The sequence below is a fragment of the Leucoraja erinacea genome, chromosome 39 (genome assembly GCF_028641065.1).
Source record: "Leucoraja erinacea ecotype New England chromosome 39, Leri_hhj_1, whole genome shotgun sequence".
NCBI lineage: Eukaryota > Metazoa > Chordata > Chondrichthyes > Rajiformes > Rajidae > Leucoraja > Leucoraja erinaceus.
In genome coordinates this window covers 9,191,406-9,211,472 of record NC_073415.1, presented here as the reverse complement: position 1 = coordinate 9,211,472, position 20,067 = coordinate 9,191,406, and the positions used below count along the sequence as shown (strand labels likewise).

The 20,067-nt window shown below is 49.4% G+C and overlaps 1 protein-coding gene across 3 annotated transcripts; it reads right to left on the bottom strand.

The window, feature by feature from the left end:
* Window positions 1-4,877: 4,877 nt before the first annotated feature.
* Window positions 4,878-19,224, bottom strand: gtf2f1 (general transcription factor IIF, polypeptide 1). 3 transcript variants are annotated; one of them, XM_055664247.1, is made up of 14 exons: window positions 19,154-19,224; window positions 16,914-16,968; window positions 15,719-15,765; window positions 15,003-15,075; window positions 13,957-14,150; window positions 13,047-13,217; window positions 12,108-12,310; window positions 11,382-11,535; window positions 10,282-10,343; window positions 9,521-9,643; window positions 8,489-8,562; window positions 8,264-8,399; window positions 6,887-7,013; window positions 4,878-6,163 (listed from the first exon to the last, which is right to left on the bottom strand). In XM_055664247.1, exons 2-14 carry the CDS (start codon window positions 16,923-16,925, stop codon window positions 5,953-5,955), a joined length of 1,587 nt encoding a protein of 528 aa, XP_055520222.1. In that variant the 5' UTR covers window positions 16,926-16,968; window positions 19,154-19,224; the 3' UTR covers window positions 4,878-5,952. The 3 variants fall into 3 exon arrangements, with proteins under 3 accessions (XP_055520222.1, XP_055520223.1, XP_055520224.1); XM_055664248.1 differs by having other exon boundaries at window positions 19,160-19,188; XM_055664249.1 differs by lacking the exon at window positions 19,154-19,224 and adding an exon at window positions 18,978-19,049.
* Between the last annotated feature and the right edge of the window lie 843 nt (window positions 19,225-20,067).

Here is a 20,067-nt window from a genome sequence, read left to right as displayed (position 1 = left end):
TACTGAATCGCCATAAATCAGACTGTGTGTTCGAGCTGCTTCTGATGGTCAGTTGTGGCAGGGTCCGTTGCATGGGGGGGCGGGTGTGGTCTCCACAATAGCTGTCTGTCTGTCGAGACCCAGGTCAATGAGGAATCGGGATTACACACTCATGTCTGAGACAGCATCTGACCATCAAAGTGTAAACAGGCACGATTGCAGACATGCATCACAGGCAGGGGCGATGGAAGCAGTGGGTGGTTTTGTTTAGTGCGAGGACATGCAAGCTGATAGATAGCGTGTTCAGGAAGGAACTGAAGATAGACGCAAAATGCTGGAGTTCAGGCTGATGTGAGTCCGGGCAGAGGGGGGATGCAACCCTGCAGGGGGGGGCAGGCTGGGGTTACCCACTCTTCCAGTGGGGTTTCAGTCTCAATGTGTAGGAAGGAACTGCAGATGCTGGTCTGCACCGTGGGCGCAAAGTGCCCACTCTTCCAGTGGGGTTTCAGTCTCAATGTGTAGGAAGGAACTGCAGATGCTGGTCTGCACCGTGGGCGCAAAGTGCTGGAGTAACTCAGCAGGTCAGGCAGCAACTCTGGATAAAAGAATGCGATGTTTCAGGTGGAGACCCTTCTTCAGACTTCAGAGTCTCTATAAAACTAAAAAAAAATTACTGGACATAAGTAGGTAAGAAGACAGAGACAACTCGAATTGAGTCTGAAGAAGGGTCTCGACCTGAAACGTTACCCATTCCTTCACTCCAGAGATGCTGCCCGTCCCGCTGTGTTACTCCAGCTTTTTGTGTCGCCTATCTTCGAATTGAGAAAGTTTGGAGTTGGTGATGCATTTCAACACTGGAGCAGAAACACTGTGACTGGACAAATATTGAGGAAGTGTACCAGAGGTAGAAAGGCAGTCCCAAAGGAGCAGTGCACTGTTGGGGGATAGACACACAATGCTGGAGTAACTCAGCGGGACAGGCAGCATCTCTGGGGAGAAGGACTCAGTTTGAAGAAGGGTCTCGACCCAAAACGTCACCCATTCCTTCTCTCCAGAGATGCTGCCTGTCCCGCTGAGTTACTCCAGCATTCTGTGTCTATCTTCAGTGTAAAGCAGCAGTTCCTTCCACAGTATTCTCACTGGCGTGCAGTTCCATGTGCGTTAGCATTCTCTGGGGCGTCTTCCCAGAGGCAGAGGAGGAGAGAGGCAGAGAGAGGATCAGAGGGGCAGCAAAAGATAGAGAGAGAGAGGGGCAGAAGGAAATAGATAGGGAGAGAGATAAAAGGAGAAGTAGAGAGAGGGAGATGGATTCACCTGGTGGTCTGGGAGTTGGATCAGTGCAAAACTGAGAGCTGAGCCTTTTTAAAGAGCTGAGGAAATATGTGTGACACGAGTGAATACCTGGTATGTGGACCACACTTTCACAAGCTCCACTGATGCTGGGACAGATAGGAATTGCGTTTTAAAGACAGCTTTTTCTCACCACAGATATCTAACAAAACACAAGGTGATGAATGGTTCTAAGGAGTCAGATCAGAGAGCAGCCATGATCCCACTGAACAGTGCAACATAGACACATAAACAGTGTCTGAAGAAGAGTTTCGGCCCGAAACGTTGCCTATTTCCTTCGCTCCATAGATGCTGCTGCACCCGCTGAGTTTCTCCAGCATTTTTGTGTACCTTAGTGCAACAGGGTTGAATGGCTTCCTCCACGTTCAGTAGTGCAGCTGCATCACACCTTAAACAACCCAGCTCAAGTGCTACCTCCGATGCTGCCTGTGTGGAGTTTGCACCTTTTACCTGTGCCCGGGTGGAGATTCCCCTGGATGCCACAGTAACCTCTCACATCTCATAGACGTGCTAATTGGCTGTTGAACATTGCCCCTGGAATGTCAGCTCGTTGGTGGCCGTTGATTTGAGGCAGAATAGGCTAGAGGGAAATAAGTGGGATAATGGGATTGCTCTCAGGACTGGTATAGTATTGATGGGCTGAAAGGACTCCTCTGTTGTAAGGAGATACGTGTTGAATATTGTACTTGTACTCCATGCCTATACTTTGTCAGAAGATAGACACAAAAAGCTGGAGTAACACAGCGGGACAGGCAGCATCTCTGGAGAGAAGGAATGGGTGATGTTTCGGGTCGAGACCCTTCTTCAGGATGTAGCAGTGGAAGGGTTACTTGTAGCATTGGATCTAGTGCTGAAATAAACACCAGGATTCTGACTAGAAAGAGCTTTGAAAAGTACAACGCGAGGACACAGACCCATCAATCCTGTACACTTCTTCACAGCCGCTCCGTGGCAGCTCCTAATCCCAGATAATCCTCTGATAGTTGAAGAATTCCAGCCGCCTGGCCCTTGGCAAGAATCAAATCGGAATCAGCGTGCGGGTGCCACAGCTCTCCCCCTGGCACTCCATGTCGATCCTGAACACCCCCCGTCCTCGCCAGGAGCTTACCCGTGCCAAGGGGGTAGCCCCAACGCTGCACAGGTACCGCAGCTGGCAATGGAGAGGGGTCGGGGCAGTTGGGGAAGGGAGGTGGGAGAGGATTGCCACCAGCACAGCGGTAGAGTTGCTGCCTCACAGCGCCAGAGACCGGGGTTCCATCCTGACTACCGGTGCTGTCTGTACGGAGTTTGCATATTCTCCCTGTGACTGTGTGGGTTTTCTCCGGGTGCTGTGGAGGCCAAGTCAGTGGATATATTTATGGCAGAGCTATACGGGTGTCAGGGGTTATGTGGAGGGCAGGAGAACGGGGTTAGGAGGGAGACATAGATCAGCCATGATTGAATAGCGGAGTAGACTTGATGGGACAAATGGCCTAATTCTACTCATAGGAATAGGAGCCAGCACCTTCAATGTGATCATGGCTGATCATCCACAATCAGTACCCCGTTCCTGCCTTCTCCCCATATCCCCTGACTCCGTCCGCTATCTATAAGAACCTTATCTAGCTCTCTCTCTCTCTATGACCTTATGAACACAGCCTGAAGAAGGGTTCCGACCCAAAACATCACCCATGGTTTTGCTCTGGAGATGCTGCCTGACCAGCTGAGTCAGTCCAGCGCTTTGTGTCTAACTTCAGTGCAGTTCCTTCCTACACAGGGACAGGGCTTTTGCTCACAATATCTGTGCTGAACGTGACGCCAGATAAACTCATCTCATCTGATTGCACGAGATCCATTTCCATCCATGTCCATGCCCGATCTAAATCCCTCCTGAACACCACATGAGGTTTTATCCAAAGTTGTGGTCCATCATAACTAAACCACTTGGCAACCACAAGTCGTATTTCCTTATAACAATAAAATGCTGGAGGAACATGGATCCACGTCCTCCACAGATGCTGCCTGACAAATTACATGTTGTTTCTAATCGCTCCTGTGAAGCACAAAAGATAAACCCCAAGCTGCTGATGTCTGTAAGACCATCCCGGTGGGACTTGACACCTCAGGGCAGTCTGAAGAAGCATTCTGACCAAAACGTTACCTGCTCGTTCCCTCCTGAGGTGCTGCCTGACCTGCTGAGATACTCAAGCACTTTGTGTCTATCCCCCAAGGAGCGTCCAAGTGCCTGTGCAACTTAACACCAAAGTTCGACTCCGTCTCTGCGGCATCAAACTCAGTGAATAACCATGTCAGTGGAATGTATACAGTGGGCAGATTCACAGCGACTGTGTCTAACAAAGGGTCCCAACCTGTAGCATCCATATCAGAGCCCGTGCGTGTAGCTATGTCAGGTCTGTATGGGCACTATCTTTGTGCAATGTCTCCATACTGTCCACTTTCGAAGAGGTTTCAGCCCACAGTAAATGGAGCCCGTTGTAAAGCCGCTAGAATTTTGTTTTTGGGAGAAGGGAATGATTTCCTCGTGTGGTTACATGAAGCTAGACAGCTGGCATTGTTTTGAGATTTACCAGATGCACTGATCGCCATGGCAGGAATGTAATGTCGGCAATGGAACAAACCAGGAAATGGAAGACAACTATCTGTCCAGCCCCAAAACCTTCAACCTGTAAATAAATTTCATTGACGGAAAAATATTCCTCTTTGTTTTGAGATATGTGTGGATTGCAGTGGGGATGATTAACAGGCCAGTCACTGCTTCAGGAGCTCCCGCTGTAGTCTGGGGTTGCTCCACACTCAGCCCGAGTGAGGGTCCCTCTCTTTAGCCCCTCCAGGTGACACCCAGCCTGAGGAATGCTTTGAACACAGTCACTAGGTGAATGAAGCACGCCTGTGGTATTAAGATGGTATCTCAGGCATTTCCAGCGGCTGCTCAGCCCGAGACCTCCGCGGTGTTCACCAGGCAAAGCGACACCCCCCTGCCCCACCACGTGCCCCATGACCCATTCACCAAGGGCACTGCTCGCCACCAGCCGACAGCAAATCATCACCTCACATCTCACCATTTAAAGGCAAACTGGGATCATCCGTGGCTCGGAGATCGTTCTGTCCTCCGAGTCAGGGGATTGTAGGGGGGGGGGGGGCAAGACGTGCTTGGGACAGACGATGGAACAGTCCACGAGGGAAGACAGATATAAAGTGCTGGAGTGACTCAGCGGGTCAGGCAGCATCACTGGAGAAAAGGAATAGGTGACATTTCGGGTCGAGACCCTTCCTCAGATTCAAACTTCAGAAAGGTCTCGACCTGAAACATCACCCATCCTTTTTCTCCAGAGATGCTGCCTGATCTGCTGAGTTCCTCCAGCATTTAGTGACTGTCCGAAGGCTTTTGCTCTTGATTTATGTTTCCCGAGAGCGAGGCTAGGGCCAGCAGGGGTCAGCCCCGTCCGTGTGCCCATCAGGACAAGAGATCCCCCTCCCCACCCCCAGAGCTTACACACCCACAGCTTACACACCCACAGCTTACACACCCACTGCAGTGATGCAACAAATGGGATGAAAACCATTGGCCATTTTATTAGAGGATGGGTCGGTCCTGCCTCAAGAATGAACTGTAAATTACAACCTCATCAATTCAGAGCAAAAACACCACACAAAGTGCCACATCTCTGCCACACACACCTAGTAAGCTACGTTTCTCCAAACTTTCTCCATCTGTAGGGGCCTGATCCGAAACGTGGCATAACCATTCCCTCCAGGGATGCTGCCTGACCCGCTGAGTTACTCCAGCACTTTGTGTGTTTTTTGCAAACCAGCATCTGCGGTTCCTTGTGCTCTGACGAAGAGCAAGGCACTGCGACACTGGGTGGAGACTCGATCCCTGCGTTACATTTTGCCCTCACTCCCAGCCACCAGAGTCCCAGTGGATCAGTCCTGTTGTGTCCTGACCCTTTGCACAGGCCCCAGTCAAGATGGAGTTCTCAGTCCTGGCTCCTTTCCTTGGGCAAGTCCACCGTGACTGTGATCACCTTTGTGGACCAGTGCTGGCACTGGGGAGCACAAGGGGAAGTGGTGAGTGGCGCTGCCGAGAAGGGACTTCTTGTTGTTAATTCTACAGTTTATAGAGGCAGTGGCCACCTCTGTCTGCAAGTTTAAAAGCTCTTGTGTACAGACAGCATTGTCGTTATGTATCTTGGTCCCAATTCTAGACGTGTTGCCTTTCCCCGTGAATCCAGGGCCCACCCTATGGCGCTCCCACTAAAAGCTGTTCCCTGGTTGGGTTGAGGGGGGGGGGGGGGGGGGGGGGAAGTGTCACAGCTTCAATTACCTGAGGCAGGTCTCTCTTCGGTCCGGAGACAACTGCCTCCTGCATCGGGGGGGGGGGGGGGGGGGGGGGCTGCTCCCACTTCTCACACCCTGGCCACACCAGACATACACCCACCATTCCCAGCTGGGGCAGTCACTTCAGGTGAAGCCTCCCACCCTCAGCCCTTGATCCAGGCCAAGAGTGTGAAAGGTAAAAATACGTGAACCACAATTATATACAGAGACAGACTGCTCTGGGATCATCCCTTACTCAGGCAGGACAGAGTCAGACAGCTACCTACACACTCGCCGGCCAAGCCCTCAGTTGACTTCCTTCAGGAAGAAGTGCATCTTGTCATTGATCATCTTGCGCTCGGGGTTGAGTTTCTTCAGGATCTGTGCCAGCACATTAACAGTCTGTTCGCTGCTCAGCCCCGTCTTCTTTGTCTGGAACTTCTTCAGTAGGTCCTTGGTGGTCATAGGTTTGCGGGTCAGGTATCGACGCACTGCCTCTTCTGTCAGCTGGATATCACTGTGGGGCAGGCAGCGTTAAAATTAGTATCACAGTCACAGAGACAGGCCACTCAGCCCATCGACCTCCCTCTGGCCATTTACACTCATCACATTTTATCTTCCCCACATTTTAGTTTAGTTTATTGTCACGTGTACCGAGGTACGGAGAAATGCTACGTTGCATGCTATCTATAAGTTGAATTCTAGAATGTGTTGTGTCATTATTCTTTTTTAAATATTTTCTATGGATGTACGGAAACTTATTTATTTATTTTATGTGAAACACTGTGGTTTCAACGCGAGTTGATTTAAACGTGCTATATAAATAAAACTTACTTACTATCCAGTTAGCGGAAAGACAACATATGGTTACAACAAGACTCTTCATTTAGTTTGAAGGCAGGCACAGTGTACTGTAGTAACTCAGCGGGATAGGCAGCATCTCTGGAGGTAAGGGATAGGTGATGTTTCGGGTTGAGACCCTTCATCAGACTAAGAGTCAGGGAGAGGGACAATGGAGGTATCTTAGTTTAGTTTATTGTCACCTGTACTGAGGTGCAGCAAAAAGTTATTTGTTGTGTGCTAACCAGTCAGTGGAAAGACTATACATGATTACAATTGAGCTGTCCACAGCGTACATATACCTAACAAAGGGAATAATGTTTAGTGCAAGAGAAAATCTGATGAGATAGTCAGGGAGTGTGTAGTGAGGACGAGTCTGGCCGCGGGCTGGCGCACTCACCTGCTGCTCGGTGTGGATTTGCCGGACTGCGGCTGAGGCGTGGATTTACCAGACGCCGACTGCGCTCCTGCGTCCATTTTCAGCCGTTTGGCCGCGGGGGTTTCGGCGGAGCCGGCCTGTCGTTTCCCTGGGAACGAGCGCAAAGACGGGAGGTAAGTACAGATTCAGATTCAGATTCAATTTTAATTGTCATTGTCAGTGTACAGTACAGAGACAACGAAATGCATTAAGTAGGCTCAATTCTCACGTGTAGATTCATCCTCTTCATATTCCCATTCCCATCCTCCAGCAGGGACCTTGGTACCCTGGCCCTACACCCCCAGTACCGAGATCGAGGGTGCTGGGTGGGGATGGTTTCTCCACCATGCCCAGACCACACAGCACACACCCTCCTCAACCCTGGACCTACACATGCAAGTGCTTCACCATTCATGTTCATGTCAAAGGAACAGAATTAAGCCATTTGGCCCATCTAGTCCTCACCACCATTCAATCATGGCTGATGTATCTTTCCCTCTCAACCCCATTCTCCCCATAACCCTTGACACCCGTACTAATCAATCTTCAGTAAGATCACAGCTGATCTTTTACCTCAGTGCCATTATTTCTGTATTATCCCCGTATCTCTTGATGCCTTCAAAATCCATAGTTCTTATAGATCCTTGCCTTGAATATACTCAGCCACCAAACCTCCAGATGCTTCGGGAAAATGATTCTCTATGCCCTGGGCAAAAAACTATCTTCTCTTCCAGATCCTGAACGGCTGGCCCTTTATATTCAGGTAGTGTCCACGTTAATTCAGGGAAGCAACATCCTTGCATCTACCCTGTCATGCCCCATGAGAATTCTGTGCTCTTCAGTAACATTGCTTCTTATTCTCCTCAACGCGCAGAGTACCAGTGCAGTCTGCTTCATGTCTCCCGACAGAAAAAACCCATCAGTTATCACACTTGGTCTCTGGCAAGTTTATTGTTACTCAGATAAGGAGACTAGACTCGTATGCAACATTCTAGGTGCCATCTCACCACCCCGTATAGTCCCAGTGAGACATTCTCATCCTTGTAGTTCAATCCTTTTGCAATAGAGGCCAACATACTACCTGCTCTCCTGACTGCTTACTGCAATTGCATGACAGTTAATATTTTATTTCCAAATATAAACTTAATTCAGAATAAAAATCAAAACATAAAACAAGAACAGTGCAAAAGATCTTGCGACATTCTCAGCATCGAAACATTCATTAGTATCATTCACAGTGTGATGGGGAGAAGGCAGGAGAATGGGGTTAGGAAGGAGAGATAGATCAGCCATGATTGAATGGAGGAGTAGACCTGATGGGCTGAATGGCCTAATTCTGCTCCTATCACTTATGCTCACCTTGTTCCAGCTTGCTGGCGGCTGCTCTGAGTGTATTCGAGGTGCTGATCTGCGGCGTGGGCGTGCCAGGGCGACTATTCCCACGCGAGCTGTTATTCGAGCCTCTCCAGTCTTTCTTCGGAGGCGTTTTCTTTTTCTTGAAACAGAAGCAGAAACGTGAGGTTCAACCATGGGTCAGGTCAGGCTCCAGGGGGAGTGGGTCTGGATTGTAACCGAGACGCTTACCAGCATGAAGAGAGCAGAGGCGGCTTCCGACTCAATGTCACTTTCATCTGACGATTCCGACTCCTCACTGCTGTCTGTAAGAAGCACAAATGACTCATGGATATCTTTACGGCAGAGATAGATAGATTGTTGATTAGTACGGGTGTCAGGGGTTATGGGGACAGGGCAAGAGATAGATCAGCCATGATTGAATGGCGGAGTAGACTTGATGGGCTGAATGGCCTAATTCTGCTCCTATCACATGATTTGAGTCACTATAATATCAGGTTTCCGTGATCCCCGCGGCTAAGAGGGTGTGTATGGAGTGGTGGTGGGGACAGTGTGTGGCACCAGAGTATTATCCCCTCAGTAAAAGCACTGTGACCTGGTTTCCAATGTTGTTGCTTCCAGCCAGGATCTGAAATCACCCACAAACAGACATACTGGTGCAACCAGAACCATTGATGACACTTTGCAGGGTTACGTTAATAGCGTGCTCAAATTTGCACAGACGAGTTGTTCTCAGTTTAGTTTATTGTCACGTGTACCGAGGTACAGTGACAATCTTTTGTTGCGTGCTAACCAGTCAGCAGAAAGACAATACATGATTACAATCGATCCAGTTACAGTATATAGTTAAATGATAAGAGGAGCATGGGTGAAGCTCAACAGACTTGGTACTGGAGTTGGGTGTTTCAACGCCAGCGTGTGGAGATGGAGGCTCCCTCCACCAGAGTCCAGCCCGTGAATGCAGAGCAGAACAACAGACAGCCAACCACGTCATCTCTGGGTGCCCGCTCTGCCACCCACCAAATGGAGCTGTGTCAGGGCCTGGCAGACATTGACGCCAACAGACACAAACCCGGCTTGAGATCTAACTATTCCTTTGGTTTATGTATCATTCACAAGAAGATAAGGGAATAACGTTTAGTGCAAGGTAAGGCCAATAAAGTTTTAATAAAGATAGTCCGATAGTAGTTCAGGCCGGCTCACTGAGAGTATCATAAAATTGATAAAAGAGAAACGCAGCAATAAGCAGATTCCAATCCTCACCTTTCTTCTTCTTTTCTTTTCTCTCGGGGCCCGTGGATTTCTTCTCATCGTCCTCCTCCTCTTTCTCTTCCGCCGGCTTCTCCTCTTCGCTCTCCTCGCTGCTCTCCGAATCTTCGTCAATTCCTGAAAAGCAGAATTCCACAACATCTGGAAAACTCAAACCACCATGGGGTGGGGAGGGTGGGGAGGAGGAGCGACGTGTGGCAGAGAGGAGGGGACAGAGCGAGTGGGGGTGAGGATGGGGAAAGGGGAGAGTCTAGAATGGGTTGGGCAAGGACGCAGGAGAGTGGTGGCAACCTCACTCTTCTTATTTATCCCGTGTCTGAGGCAAGTGGAGGCGTCCAGTGACATTTCTGGGGCTGCTGAGTACATAATCACCAGGCACGGTCCAATGAAGGGTGTGGTCTCCTCATGTACCACAGACAATACCCATTCTATGGACTAACCCATTATCTTGCCAGAGGCTTCATGCTTTGAACAGATGGCAGATATTTCACCCAGGAACTAAAAGCTTTTGTGCTTTGAAATCCTTCCCAGTATTATGGGGCTGGTTTAGGGGGCACGGCAAGTCTCTCTCGTGGGACTGCGTGGGATTCCTAGGAGTGCCCCTTTGGTTTCCCAGGTTGACTAAACCCAATTACAGCGCAGTGAACAATCCCAGTGGATGCAGCTCAGCCACCACACCAGTTGGCTGCCCGTGTGGGTATTCCTGGGATCTGGAGCGCCGGACCAATGATGAGCAGCTTCAGCGTGGCATTTACCTTTCGGCCCATCCTCTTCTTTATTGGGCTTCGCCTTTTCTATCTCCATTTCGTTGTTATCACTGTGAATCAGAGAGGGACGTGTTGTGAGAGACTGGGTTTCTGTTTATCACTCGACAACTCATGCAGCAGATTTCACTTGGAACCTCTCTAAACTTGAAGGCATCTCACTGCTCACAGTTTGGTGACCATCTCCCTGAATCAGCTCAGGGTCCCAGGCCATTGTCCCCTGTTGGAATGTACTGATGAAGGCAGCAAGAGCAGGACTGAGCCATGATGCACGTACAGTCCAATTTCCCGCACCAAGCCTCACCTGGATGGGTGCCCAGTCTTTGATCCCGCTAGTTCTGAACCCTGCATGAAAGGGCAACAGCCTCCCACTGCAAACCCTCGTGCCGAAGGGAGGCACAGTGGCACGGCGGGTACAGCGGGGGCTTCACAGCAACACAGACCCAGGTTGGACCCTGACCCTGCGTGCTGCATGTGTGGAGGCTAAACGCTCTTCCTGCAACTGTGGGAGTTTCTTACGGATGCTCCGGTTTTCTCCAACATCCCAAAGAGGTGCGGATTTGGCCATCTGTAAAACTGCCCGTGGAGAGTAGGGAGTGGATGTAAAACCGGGATAGCGCGGACTAGTATGAATAGTCGGCTTGGACTCGGTGGACCCTTGGCCTGTTTCCATGCTGCATCTCTAAACTAATCTAAAGATTAGTAGCTCCAACTTCCTGGTATCAGCTTACCTCACCACCGCAGTTTAAACTGTGCCTGGCCACCTGTAGGGGACATCTCCCACACCCCCCTGACCGGGGAAGATAAACAAACTGGCAAGAAGCAATCAGGTACCTGGAGCCATCCTACTAGTTCCACTGTCCGCATCCCTTGGTTATCACCTCTTCCCCGGCCAACAATGGACCATTGTGGGCTACACCCTTCCTTGGTCTTGGTCATCTGTCCTGCTTTTTGCCTGGCCTTTCCTCACCTCCAGTTCCCTCCCCTATACTTTCAGTCTGAAGAAGTGTCCCGACCCAAAACGTCACCCATCCTTTATCTCCAGAGATGCCGGCCGACCCCGAGTTAGTCCAGCACGTTAGCACGTCTACCTGGAGTCATCGTCGGAGATGTAATCCACCTCCTGGCCCTCAAAATCACCATCATCGCTGTCCTCAAATGCCTCGTCATCAGAGCCTTTCTTCTTCTTTTTCTTCAGCGCAGCTTTCCCTTTCTTCTTGGTCTTCGGGTCCTTTTTAGTATCACCTGGTGAGGAGAGGGTACACGTCTGAGAGGCCAAATCAGCAGGTACAGTTGCTGCCTTAAAACACCGAGACCTGGGTTCGATCCCCACTACGGGTGCTGTCTGTACGGAGTTTGCACGTTCTCCCCGTGACCTGCGTGCATTTTCTCCGGGAGCTCCGGTTTCCTCCCACACTCCAAAGACATATAGATTTATAGGTTAATAGTTGGTTTGGTTAATTGTAAATTGACCCTAGTGTGTGTCAGACAGTGTATGTGTGTTAGGATTGCTGGTCGGTGTGGACTCGGTGGACTGAAGGGCCCGTTTCACACACACACACACACACAAAGACACACACACACAGACACACACACACACACACATACGCACACACACAGAGACATACACACACGCGCACACACACTGACACACACGCACACAGCTCCTCTTACAGCGGCCAGGAACATTTTAGGATGTGCAGCTCCCAGCCAAGGCTGCTTGGAGCTGTGCCTAGCTTGAGTGACAAGGGAGGCAGCAGATGGTGTGTCTACGCTCACAGTTCAATCTAAACAGACAGGCTCCTCGTGTCACTCACTATCGTCGCCACTCTCCCCGTCGCTATCATCCGTGCTCATTTCCAGGTCGTCTTCCAGTTCGTGGATCCGCAGGTCGCTTCCTTTTTTCTTTTTATCTTTGCCTTTCTTCACCTTCTCCTCATCGTCGTCCCCATCATCGCGGTCCTGCTCCTTCAGCCGCTTCTGCAACATGATGCTGAAGTGATTCACCACCTTGTTACGCCTGAGGGTACAAACACGCAAGGGGTAGAAAAGGAAAAAAAGCAACGTGCGATTAGCTGTGTGAATCCCTCTGTGCGCAACAAAAGCTTTTCAATGTACCTCAGTAGACGTGACAATAAACTAAATCGAAATCTAAAAAAAAAAACGACGGTCTATAATTTACTTGTAATGAATGGAAAGTAAGTTGGCCATAATTACAGCCTCTCAGTTGCAAGAGAACAGATGTGTTCGATATAAACTGAGTTAAAATGTATTATGAGTATTGAGCAGGGGTCAAGGATAGGGCGATGACATCGCGACCCTGTTACCACCACCACGCACAAGAAGCACAGACTTTTAGATTTTTTTTTGCCTCCACCACAGTGAGGAGGTGTTTGGAGGACTCACTGTGGTGGATGTTAATTTGTGTTTATTGTTGTTCATTATTGTATCATTGTATGTATGACTGCAGGCACGAAATTTCGTTCAGACCGTAAGGTCTGAATGACAATAAAGGAAATTCAATTCAATTCAATTCAATTCAACTCCATTGTATGAGAAGTGTGTTCAATTTCTAATCTTGTGATGTGGACTCGATAAGAAGAAGTATTGAGCAGTTTTCTGAATGTAGTGATCAGGAATAAATCATTTGCAGTGTGGAACCTAGGCTAGATCGATGCTGAGACTTGTGGCGCAATGTTAAAGCATGGGGGGTGGGGGGAGGCTATGTTGATGCACACACGAGCATGACATTTTACCTTCCCCACTCTTCCTCTGCCTCCTCTGCAGTCAGAGTCCTGTGTTTTGCCACTGGGACAAAATTATACCAGGCGTTAACTGGAAACGCCTCAAACGCCCCGTCTGGGCATTGCGTGAAGATGTAGTACGAGGCATTCTCAGTAACCCCACCTTTCCGCTGACCCTTGAACCTAACAAAAAGAAAAATCACATGTTAGGATTGTCACAGCCTTTGTCCGTTTAAATATCTGGCTGTAGATACAGGGAACAACAGGAGAATGTAGAAACAAGGCTGGTTCAGAGAGGAAGACAAGAGTGCTGGAGTAGCTCAGCAGGTCAGGCAGCATCTCAGGAGACCGTGGATAGTGAAGTTTCAGGTCCCCACCCCACCTATCCACAATCTCCTGAGATGCTGCCAGACCCGCTGTGTTATTCAAGCACTCCATGACTAGGGATAAGGGGGAAATCCTTTAAAACCGAGATGAGAAGAACTTTTTTCACACAGAGTGGTGAATCTCTGGAACTCTCTGCCACAGAGGGTAGTTGAGGCCAGTTCATTGGCTATATTTAAGAGGGAGTAACATGTGACCCTTGTGGCTAAGGGGATCAGGGGGTATGGAGAGAAGGCAGGTACGGGATACTGAGTTGGATGATCAGCCATGATCATATTGAATGGCGGTGCAGGCTCGAAGGGCCGAATGGCCTACTCCTGCACCTAATTTCTATGTTTCTATGAACTGCAGAAGCTTGTTTACAAAAACACCCCAAAGGGTTGGCGTAACTCAGTGGGTCAGGCAGCATCTCTGGAGAAGGCAGCAGTCTGAAGAAGGGTCCTGACCAAAAACATCAGCTATCCATGTTCTCCAGAGATGCTGCCTGTCCCACTGAGTTACTCCAGCGCTTTGTATCTTCTTTTAGTGCATTACTTACTTCCGACCTGCCTTCCCGTTAACTCTCAGCAGCCACGGCTGGTCTTCTGGCTTAAACTCTCGTGTCACAATCCCAAACTTCTTCTTTCTTGACTCCTCTCGCAGTTTTTTGCCAAACTCACTGCCAGCACCAAACACTGGCTGCTCCTCTTCCTGGTAGATCTTCTTGTTACTTAGATCACGCTCCATTTTAGCCTACAGGGAAATGAGAGGTTTAACATTGCCGCATTCCCAACACCAGTGGTGAGCATTTCCAGCCCTTGGCACTGTGTTTAGTTTTCTTTAGTTTAGTTTAGAGATACAGCACGCAAATAGGCCCTTCGGCCCACCGAGTCCGTGCCCAGCAGCGATCCCCACACACCAACACTATCCTACACACACAAGGGACAATTTTGAATTTTACCAAGCCAATTAACCTACAAATCTGTACGTCTTTGGAGTGTGGGAGGAAACCGGAGCTCTCGGAGAAAACCCACGCAGGTCACGGGGAGAACGTACAAACTCCGTACAGACAGCACCCGTAGTCGGGATCGAACCCAGGTCTCTTTGCAATCTAAGGCAGCAACTCTACTGCTGTGCTGCCCCTGGTGATGGCCATCCAGGATACAGCAGTCCCTTATGGAAGCCATCCACTGCAGGTACATAGACTTTCCCCTCCTAACATCAAGCCAATGACCCAGAACATGGGGCCACATACCCCGACCGCCCCAACTGCCAAACTCTCCCCTCACAATACGCCCCGACCTCCCATCTCCAAAATGTCTGCTCCCGACACAGCTCCCCCGAAAATCCCAACCCATGCCCCGTCCAGCTCCCCAACACACTCATCTTCCCGAAGAAGCACCCTCGGCCCAATCCTCACATCATCGCACCAAACCCTGCACCTCCCACCTCACCCTCTGCCCCATCACAGCTGTTGCCTCTTCCATCAGTGCCCCCTCACTCATTCTCTCCAGCCCTGACCACGAGCCTTCTCAACCTGGCTCCCACTCCTCTACAACGACAGGTCATGGTTTGGATGGTGGTCTACCTCACCCTGGGCCATACCTGAGTCCATGTGGTGAAGTTGATTTTATCAGCAGAGTTGAACGCCATGATGTTGTGCTTCTTGGCGTTGTTCCTGTAAAGGCAGGGATGGACATTCAGCACATTAAACCATGACCAGACCCGCTGACCCCAGGGCCACCATTGCGTTAACCTGCAATTTGTTGTTCCAGCTGCCTATCCGTACCCTCACCCACCCACCTAGCCCTCCACCACCTCGCTCGTCCCCATCTGCCTCACACTTCTCCAACTCTCACCTACACCCAGCTCACCGCCCTGTCATCAAACTCTCATGAAACCTTCTCTTCGCCTTTCTCTCTCTAAACTTCCCACCGTCCCACACCACCCAGATGCAGTTGCTCCTCACTCCAATACTGCCTCTACAGCTCCTCCATTCATAAGTTCTAGGAGCAGAATTAGGCCATTCAGCCCATCTGGTCTACACCAGCATTCAATCACGGCTGATCTATCTTTCCCTTTCAACCCCATTCTCCTGCCGCACCCTGGTTTCCTCTCTGTCCTCAGCCACTGATCCGAGCGTCAGAGTTAAGTATGAGCCCAAACAGCGATTGCCTACTACCCGTACAGTCTTTCTGACACACTCAGCAAGCGGGTGAGAACCGTTGCCACTGATTCATTGCTGGGATAACTTGGCATGACTCTGATGGCTCTACTGCTGAGACACGTTGCACGTGGCAATAATAAAGAGAGTTGCTTACTTGGGAACACGGACAGTGTACTCAGTCACCGCTTGGCTGCTGGAACCCTGTCAAAGAAAAGCAGTAACGTCATCAACAGCAGGCTGCAACAAACGTTGTTTCCTTTGTGACTTGGTAACTGTAATAACACCCTTGGTTGTGTTCACCATCCTGGCCTATGAAAGCTGCAGATGATTCTTATCTCTCATTACCTCCATAGCTTTACTTCCCGCATATCATAACCCAATACAAAAATATCCCTCTGTACAAACAGTTCAGTTTATTGTCACGTGTATGGAGGTACAGTGAAAGTAGACAAAAATGCTGGAGAAACTCAGCGAGTGAGGCAGCATCTGTGGAGCGAAGGAATGGGTGACGTTTTGGGTCGAGACCCTTCTTCAAAAGAGGTACAGTGAAAAGCTTTTGTTGCGTGTTAACCCAGTCAGTGGAAAGACAATACATGATTACAATCGAGCCGCCCAGTGCAAGATAAAGCCAGTAAAGTCCGATCATAGATAGTCCGAGGAGACGGACAAGAGTTAGATTCAGCTCTTCGGGCTAAATGAATCAAGGGATATGGGGAAATAGCAGGAATGGTGTACTGATTTTAGACAATCAGCCATGATCATATTGAATAGCTGTGCAGGCTCGAAGGGCTGAATGGCCTACTCCTGCACCTGTTTTTCAATGTTTCTATGCGGCACGTTCACTAATTACTCACCAGTCAACACAATATAGTATTTCTGCCCTTTCGCAGGAAACAGGGTCTGATGAGTTTAAAGGGAATGCGGGAATCGAGGACCCGGTGAGTTCTAAGGGAGCACAAGCCAGTGAGCCAGATGTCAGGCCATTGGCATTGCCAAACGATAGAATAGCAGATTATCAAAGTTTTACTTGAGTATGAAACTGGATAAAACTTGACAAGGACAATTTTATGGGCTCCAGGAAAACAGCAGGGCAGAGACACAACGTGCTATTTCTGTACATTGAACAAAAGAGCACACAAAAAGGTCTGACAACTGCAGACAGACACAAAAAGCTGGAGTAACTCAGCGGGACAGGCAGCATCTCTGGAGAGAAGGAATGGGTGACATTTGGGGTTGAGACTACTGCCACTGCTCGAGCTCTGCAGGGGTCAATCCTTCTGTCATTAACCGGTCAGGCAATAATTGGTCCATCCATCCCAAAGCCCATCTTAATCAAAGGACCTGCTTACCAGATTTGCCATGGTGATGGCTCGCTGCAACGTCCAATTGGGTTACGTTTAGATTCTGCAAGAGTAGTGAAAATAACAATGAATAATCTAGGTTATCGCCACCATCCTGTTTGCTCTGCATCTCTCCCTCTCGAACAATAGTGAATTGGAATGGAAAGCAATATTTCCAAATAGCCAAAAGTTTACAAGTGCATTAACAGTAAGGAACATAAATAATAGACTTTAGGAAGTCAAAGACAGTGCGAGCATGACATATTTTAGCAGGAAAGTGAAAAGACGATACATGCTAAATGGTACAAGATACCCAGATTACTTGCACATACAATGTTTGAAGATGACACTAGTTGATGAAGCAGTTAACAAATTATATTATTCTGGGCTTGAGGTGTGAGACAGAAGTTGCATTGTGTAGAAGTAGGTAAAGGAAAAACACAAAGGTGTGAAAGAGAGAGAGAGAGAGAGTGGGAGGTACACACACAGATTTCTCAGCAAAAACAGATATTGGAATGAAGTTCACTATGGCCTTCATTGCATCATCACTGCCTTTGTATGATTAAAGAAAAATATATTTGCAAATCAACACCTCATATCTAGTATTGAACTCATGGTCTACCAGGCATCAGCTATCCCTGGTTAACCACAGCAAGCACTTCAAGACACTGAGAAAATATCACCACTGCTGTCTGCAAAATCCTCTAAGTGCATTGGATGGATAAGCAAACCAACATAAGTGTTATTTCCTAGGCAACAAGTCCAATAGCGAGCACCCAGATGAGAACTAGCTGGCTACAGAGGGCAGAGGAGATTGTTTGCATGCTCGATACCAGATTCTGAAAAAGACACACCATTGGGAACTCTCCCATGGAAGGAGGTTATCAGGCAGCTCGAGGAAATAAATTATGGATGAGTTGAAAGCCTCCTTGAAGAAGTACATGGGAGGGAGTTCAGCCTCGAGAGAGGCAGGTGGGTGGTGATGGTGGGGGAGGCTCTGGATGGCTGAAGGAGGATGTTTCAAGTTCAGTCAGTGAACAATTGAAACTCACAGTGTGAGTGGAGGGTGGAAGTCAGAAATCAAGGTCAGATGGGAACGAAGGAGAAAGTGTAATTTACAGAATGCATGTCAAGGTTGGTGGGGTGAGTGGAAGCTCGGCGGGTGGCAGATCTATGGCCAGGGTTCAGGATTGGGAGATTTTGAGGTTCAGTGTTGGAGGAGGTGGTTTTTGGCATTACACAGGGTGAGTTAGTGGAGTCGAGCCACAGATGTGTGAGTGGGACACTTGATGTTGGGAGGGTGAGTGTGAGGGTATGAGAGGAGGGGTGTGGGATTACGGCGACGAGAAAGGGGTAGGGGTGAAGGGAATGGGGTTACGAGAAATGGAGATGGGGAATGGAGTTTCAGGGATGGGGTAGGGGAGAATGAAAAAAGGGGCTGTGGGGATGGGTTTATGGGGGGGGGGGTTATGGGGATGAGATGGGTTTATGGGGAGGGATGGGTTTATGGGGGGGATGAGTTTACGGGGATGGGTTTATGGAGATGTGGGGGTGGGTGTATGGGGGATGGTGTGTGGGGGATGGGATTATAACCATATAACAATTACAGCACGGAAACAGGCCATCTCGGCCCTACAAGTCCATGCCGAACAAAATTTTTTCCCCCCTTAGTCCCACCTGCCTGCACTCGTACCATAACCCTCCATTCCCTTCTCATCCATATGCCTATCCAATTTATTTTTAAATGATACCAATGAACCTGCCTCCACCACTTCCACTGGGAGCTCATTCCACACCGCCACCACTCTCTGCGTAAAGAAGTTCCCCCTCATATTACCCCTAAACTTCTGTCCCTTCATTCTGAAGTCATTATGGGGGATGAGTTTATGGGGGGGGGGGGGTGGGGGATGGGATTGGATGGGTTTATGGAGATGGGGGGGGGGTGGGTGTGTGGGGGATGAGTTGGGGGATGGGGGGTGGGTTTATGCGGATGCGGGTTTACCCCGATGGGCGCGGGGACACGATGGGAACGAGCGCTACCGGAGGGTCTCAGAGAGAGCGGCGTCGACGCACCCTGGGTTTATAGGGACCTCCAGTCTTTCTTTCACACAAAACTGTCCCCCGCCCCGTGGGAAATAAACAATCGACAAATCAATACACGACGATAGGTTGGCGAGGATGTGAAGACGCCGCGCTCGGTTTAAAGATGATAAAGGGAAGGCCGAGAGCCCCTTGTTAGAGCAGCTTACCGGAACCGGAACCCGGTCCGTCGCTCAACCCGGTCCGTCACTGAACACGGTCCGTCGCTCAACCCGAACAGACACAAAATCAAAGATACCACAGGAGCTCCTCTATAATATTTGCACCAAAGATCTTATAGCAGAGCTTATAGGATCTTTGATTTGCACAAAATGCTGGAGTAACTCAGCGGGACAGGCAGCATCTCTGGAGAGAAGGAATGGCTGACGTTTCGGGTCGAGACCCTTCTTCAAACTGGTTAGAGATTAGAGAAACAGACGAGATACAGACGATGAAGAAGTCTCGACCCGAAACGTTGCCTATTTCCTTCGCTCCACAGATGCTGCCTCACCCGCTGAGTTTCTCCAGCATTTCTATCTACCTTCGATTTTCCTGCATCTGCAGTTCCTTCTTAATTACAGACGACGACGTAGAGAGATGAAGAATTTGCTCCCCCTCTCTACAGAGAAGGAATGGGTCTGAAGTCTCAGTCTGAAGAAGGGTCTCGACCCATCCCTTCTCTACAGTTATGCTGCCTGACCCGCTGAGTTACTCCAGCATTTTGTGTCTGTCTTCGGTGTAAGCCAGCATCTGCAGTTCCTTCGTACCCACCCCGTCCGACACAAACTTCCATGCCTGAAGGAGATGTGGAAAACCGTTCAAGAGGCGCCACATATGTCATTGATCCGACTGATCGCTGACCAGGCATGGCCAAGCTGGAAAGAGTGAAGAAAGGATTCACAAGGATGTTACCGAGACTGGAGGGCTCGAGTGATATGTAGAGCCTCAAACAGCTTTTCCTGCAGATGGAAGGTCGAGGGAAGGCCTTAGATGTATATAAAATCATGAGTGGTATAGGTAAGATGGATGGCCTCATCCTTTTCCCCCTGGGCAAGGGAGTCTGCAGTTCCTACAAATCTCTGAA

What these genes read in the sequence shown, in the direction of transcription:
- gtf2f1 (XM_055664247.1), bottom strand. An exon ending in GCAGAGGAAGAGTGGGGAAG is followed by an intron (nt 12,311 to 13,046) that starts GTAAAATGTCAT and finishes TTGTACCCTCAG; the next exon opens with GCGTAACAAGGTGGTGAATC. An exon ending in CGGGGAGAGTGGCGACGATA is followed by an intron (nt 11,536 to 12,107) that starts GTGAGTGACACG and finishes TCTCCTCACCAG; the next exon opens with GTGATACTAAAAAGGACCCG.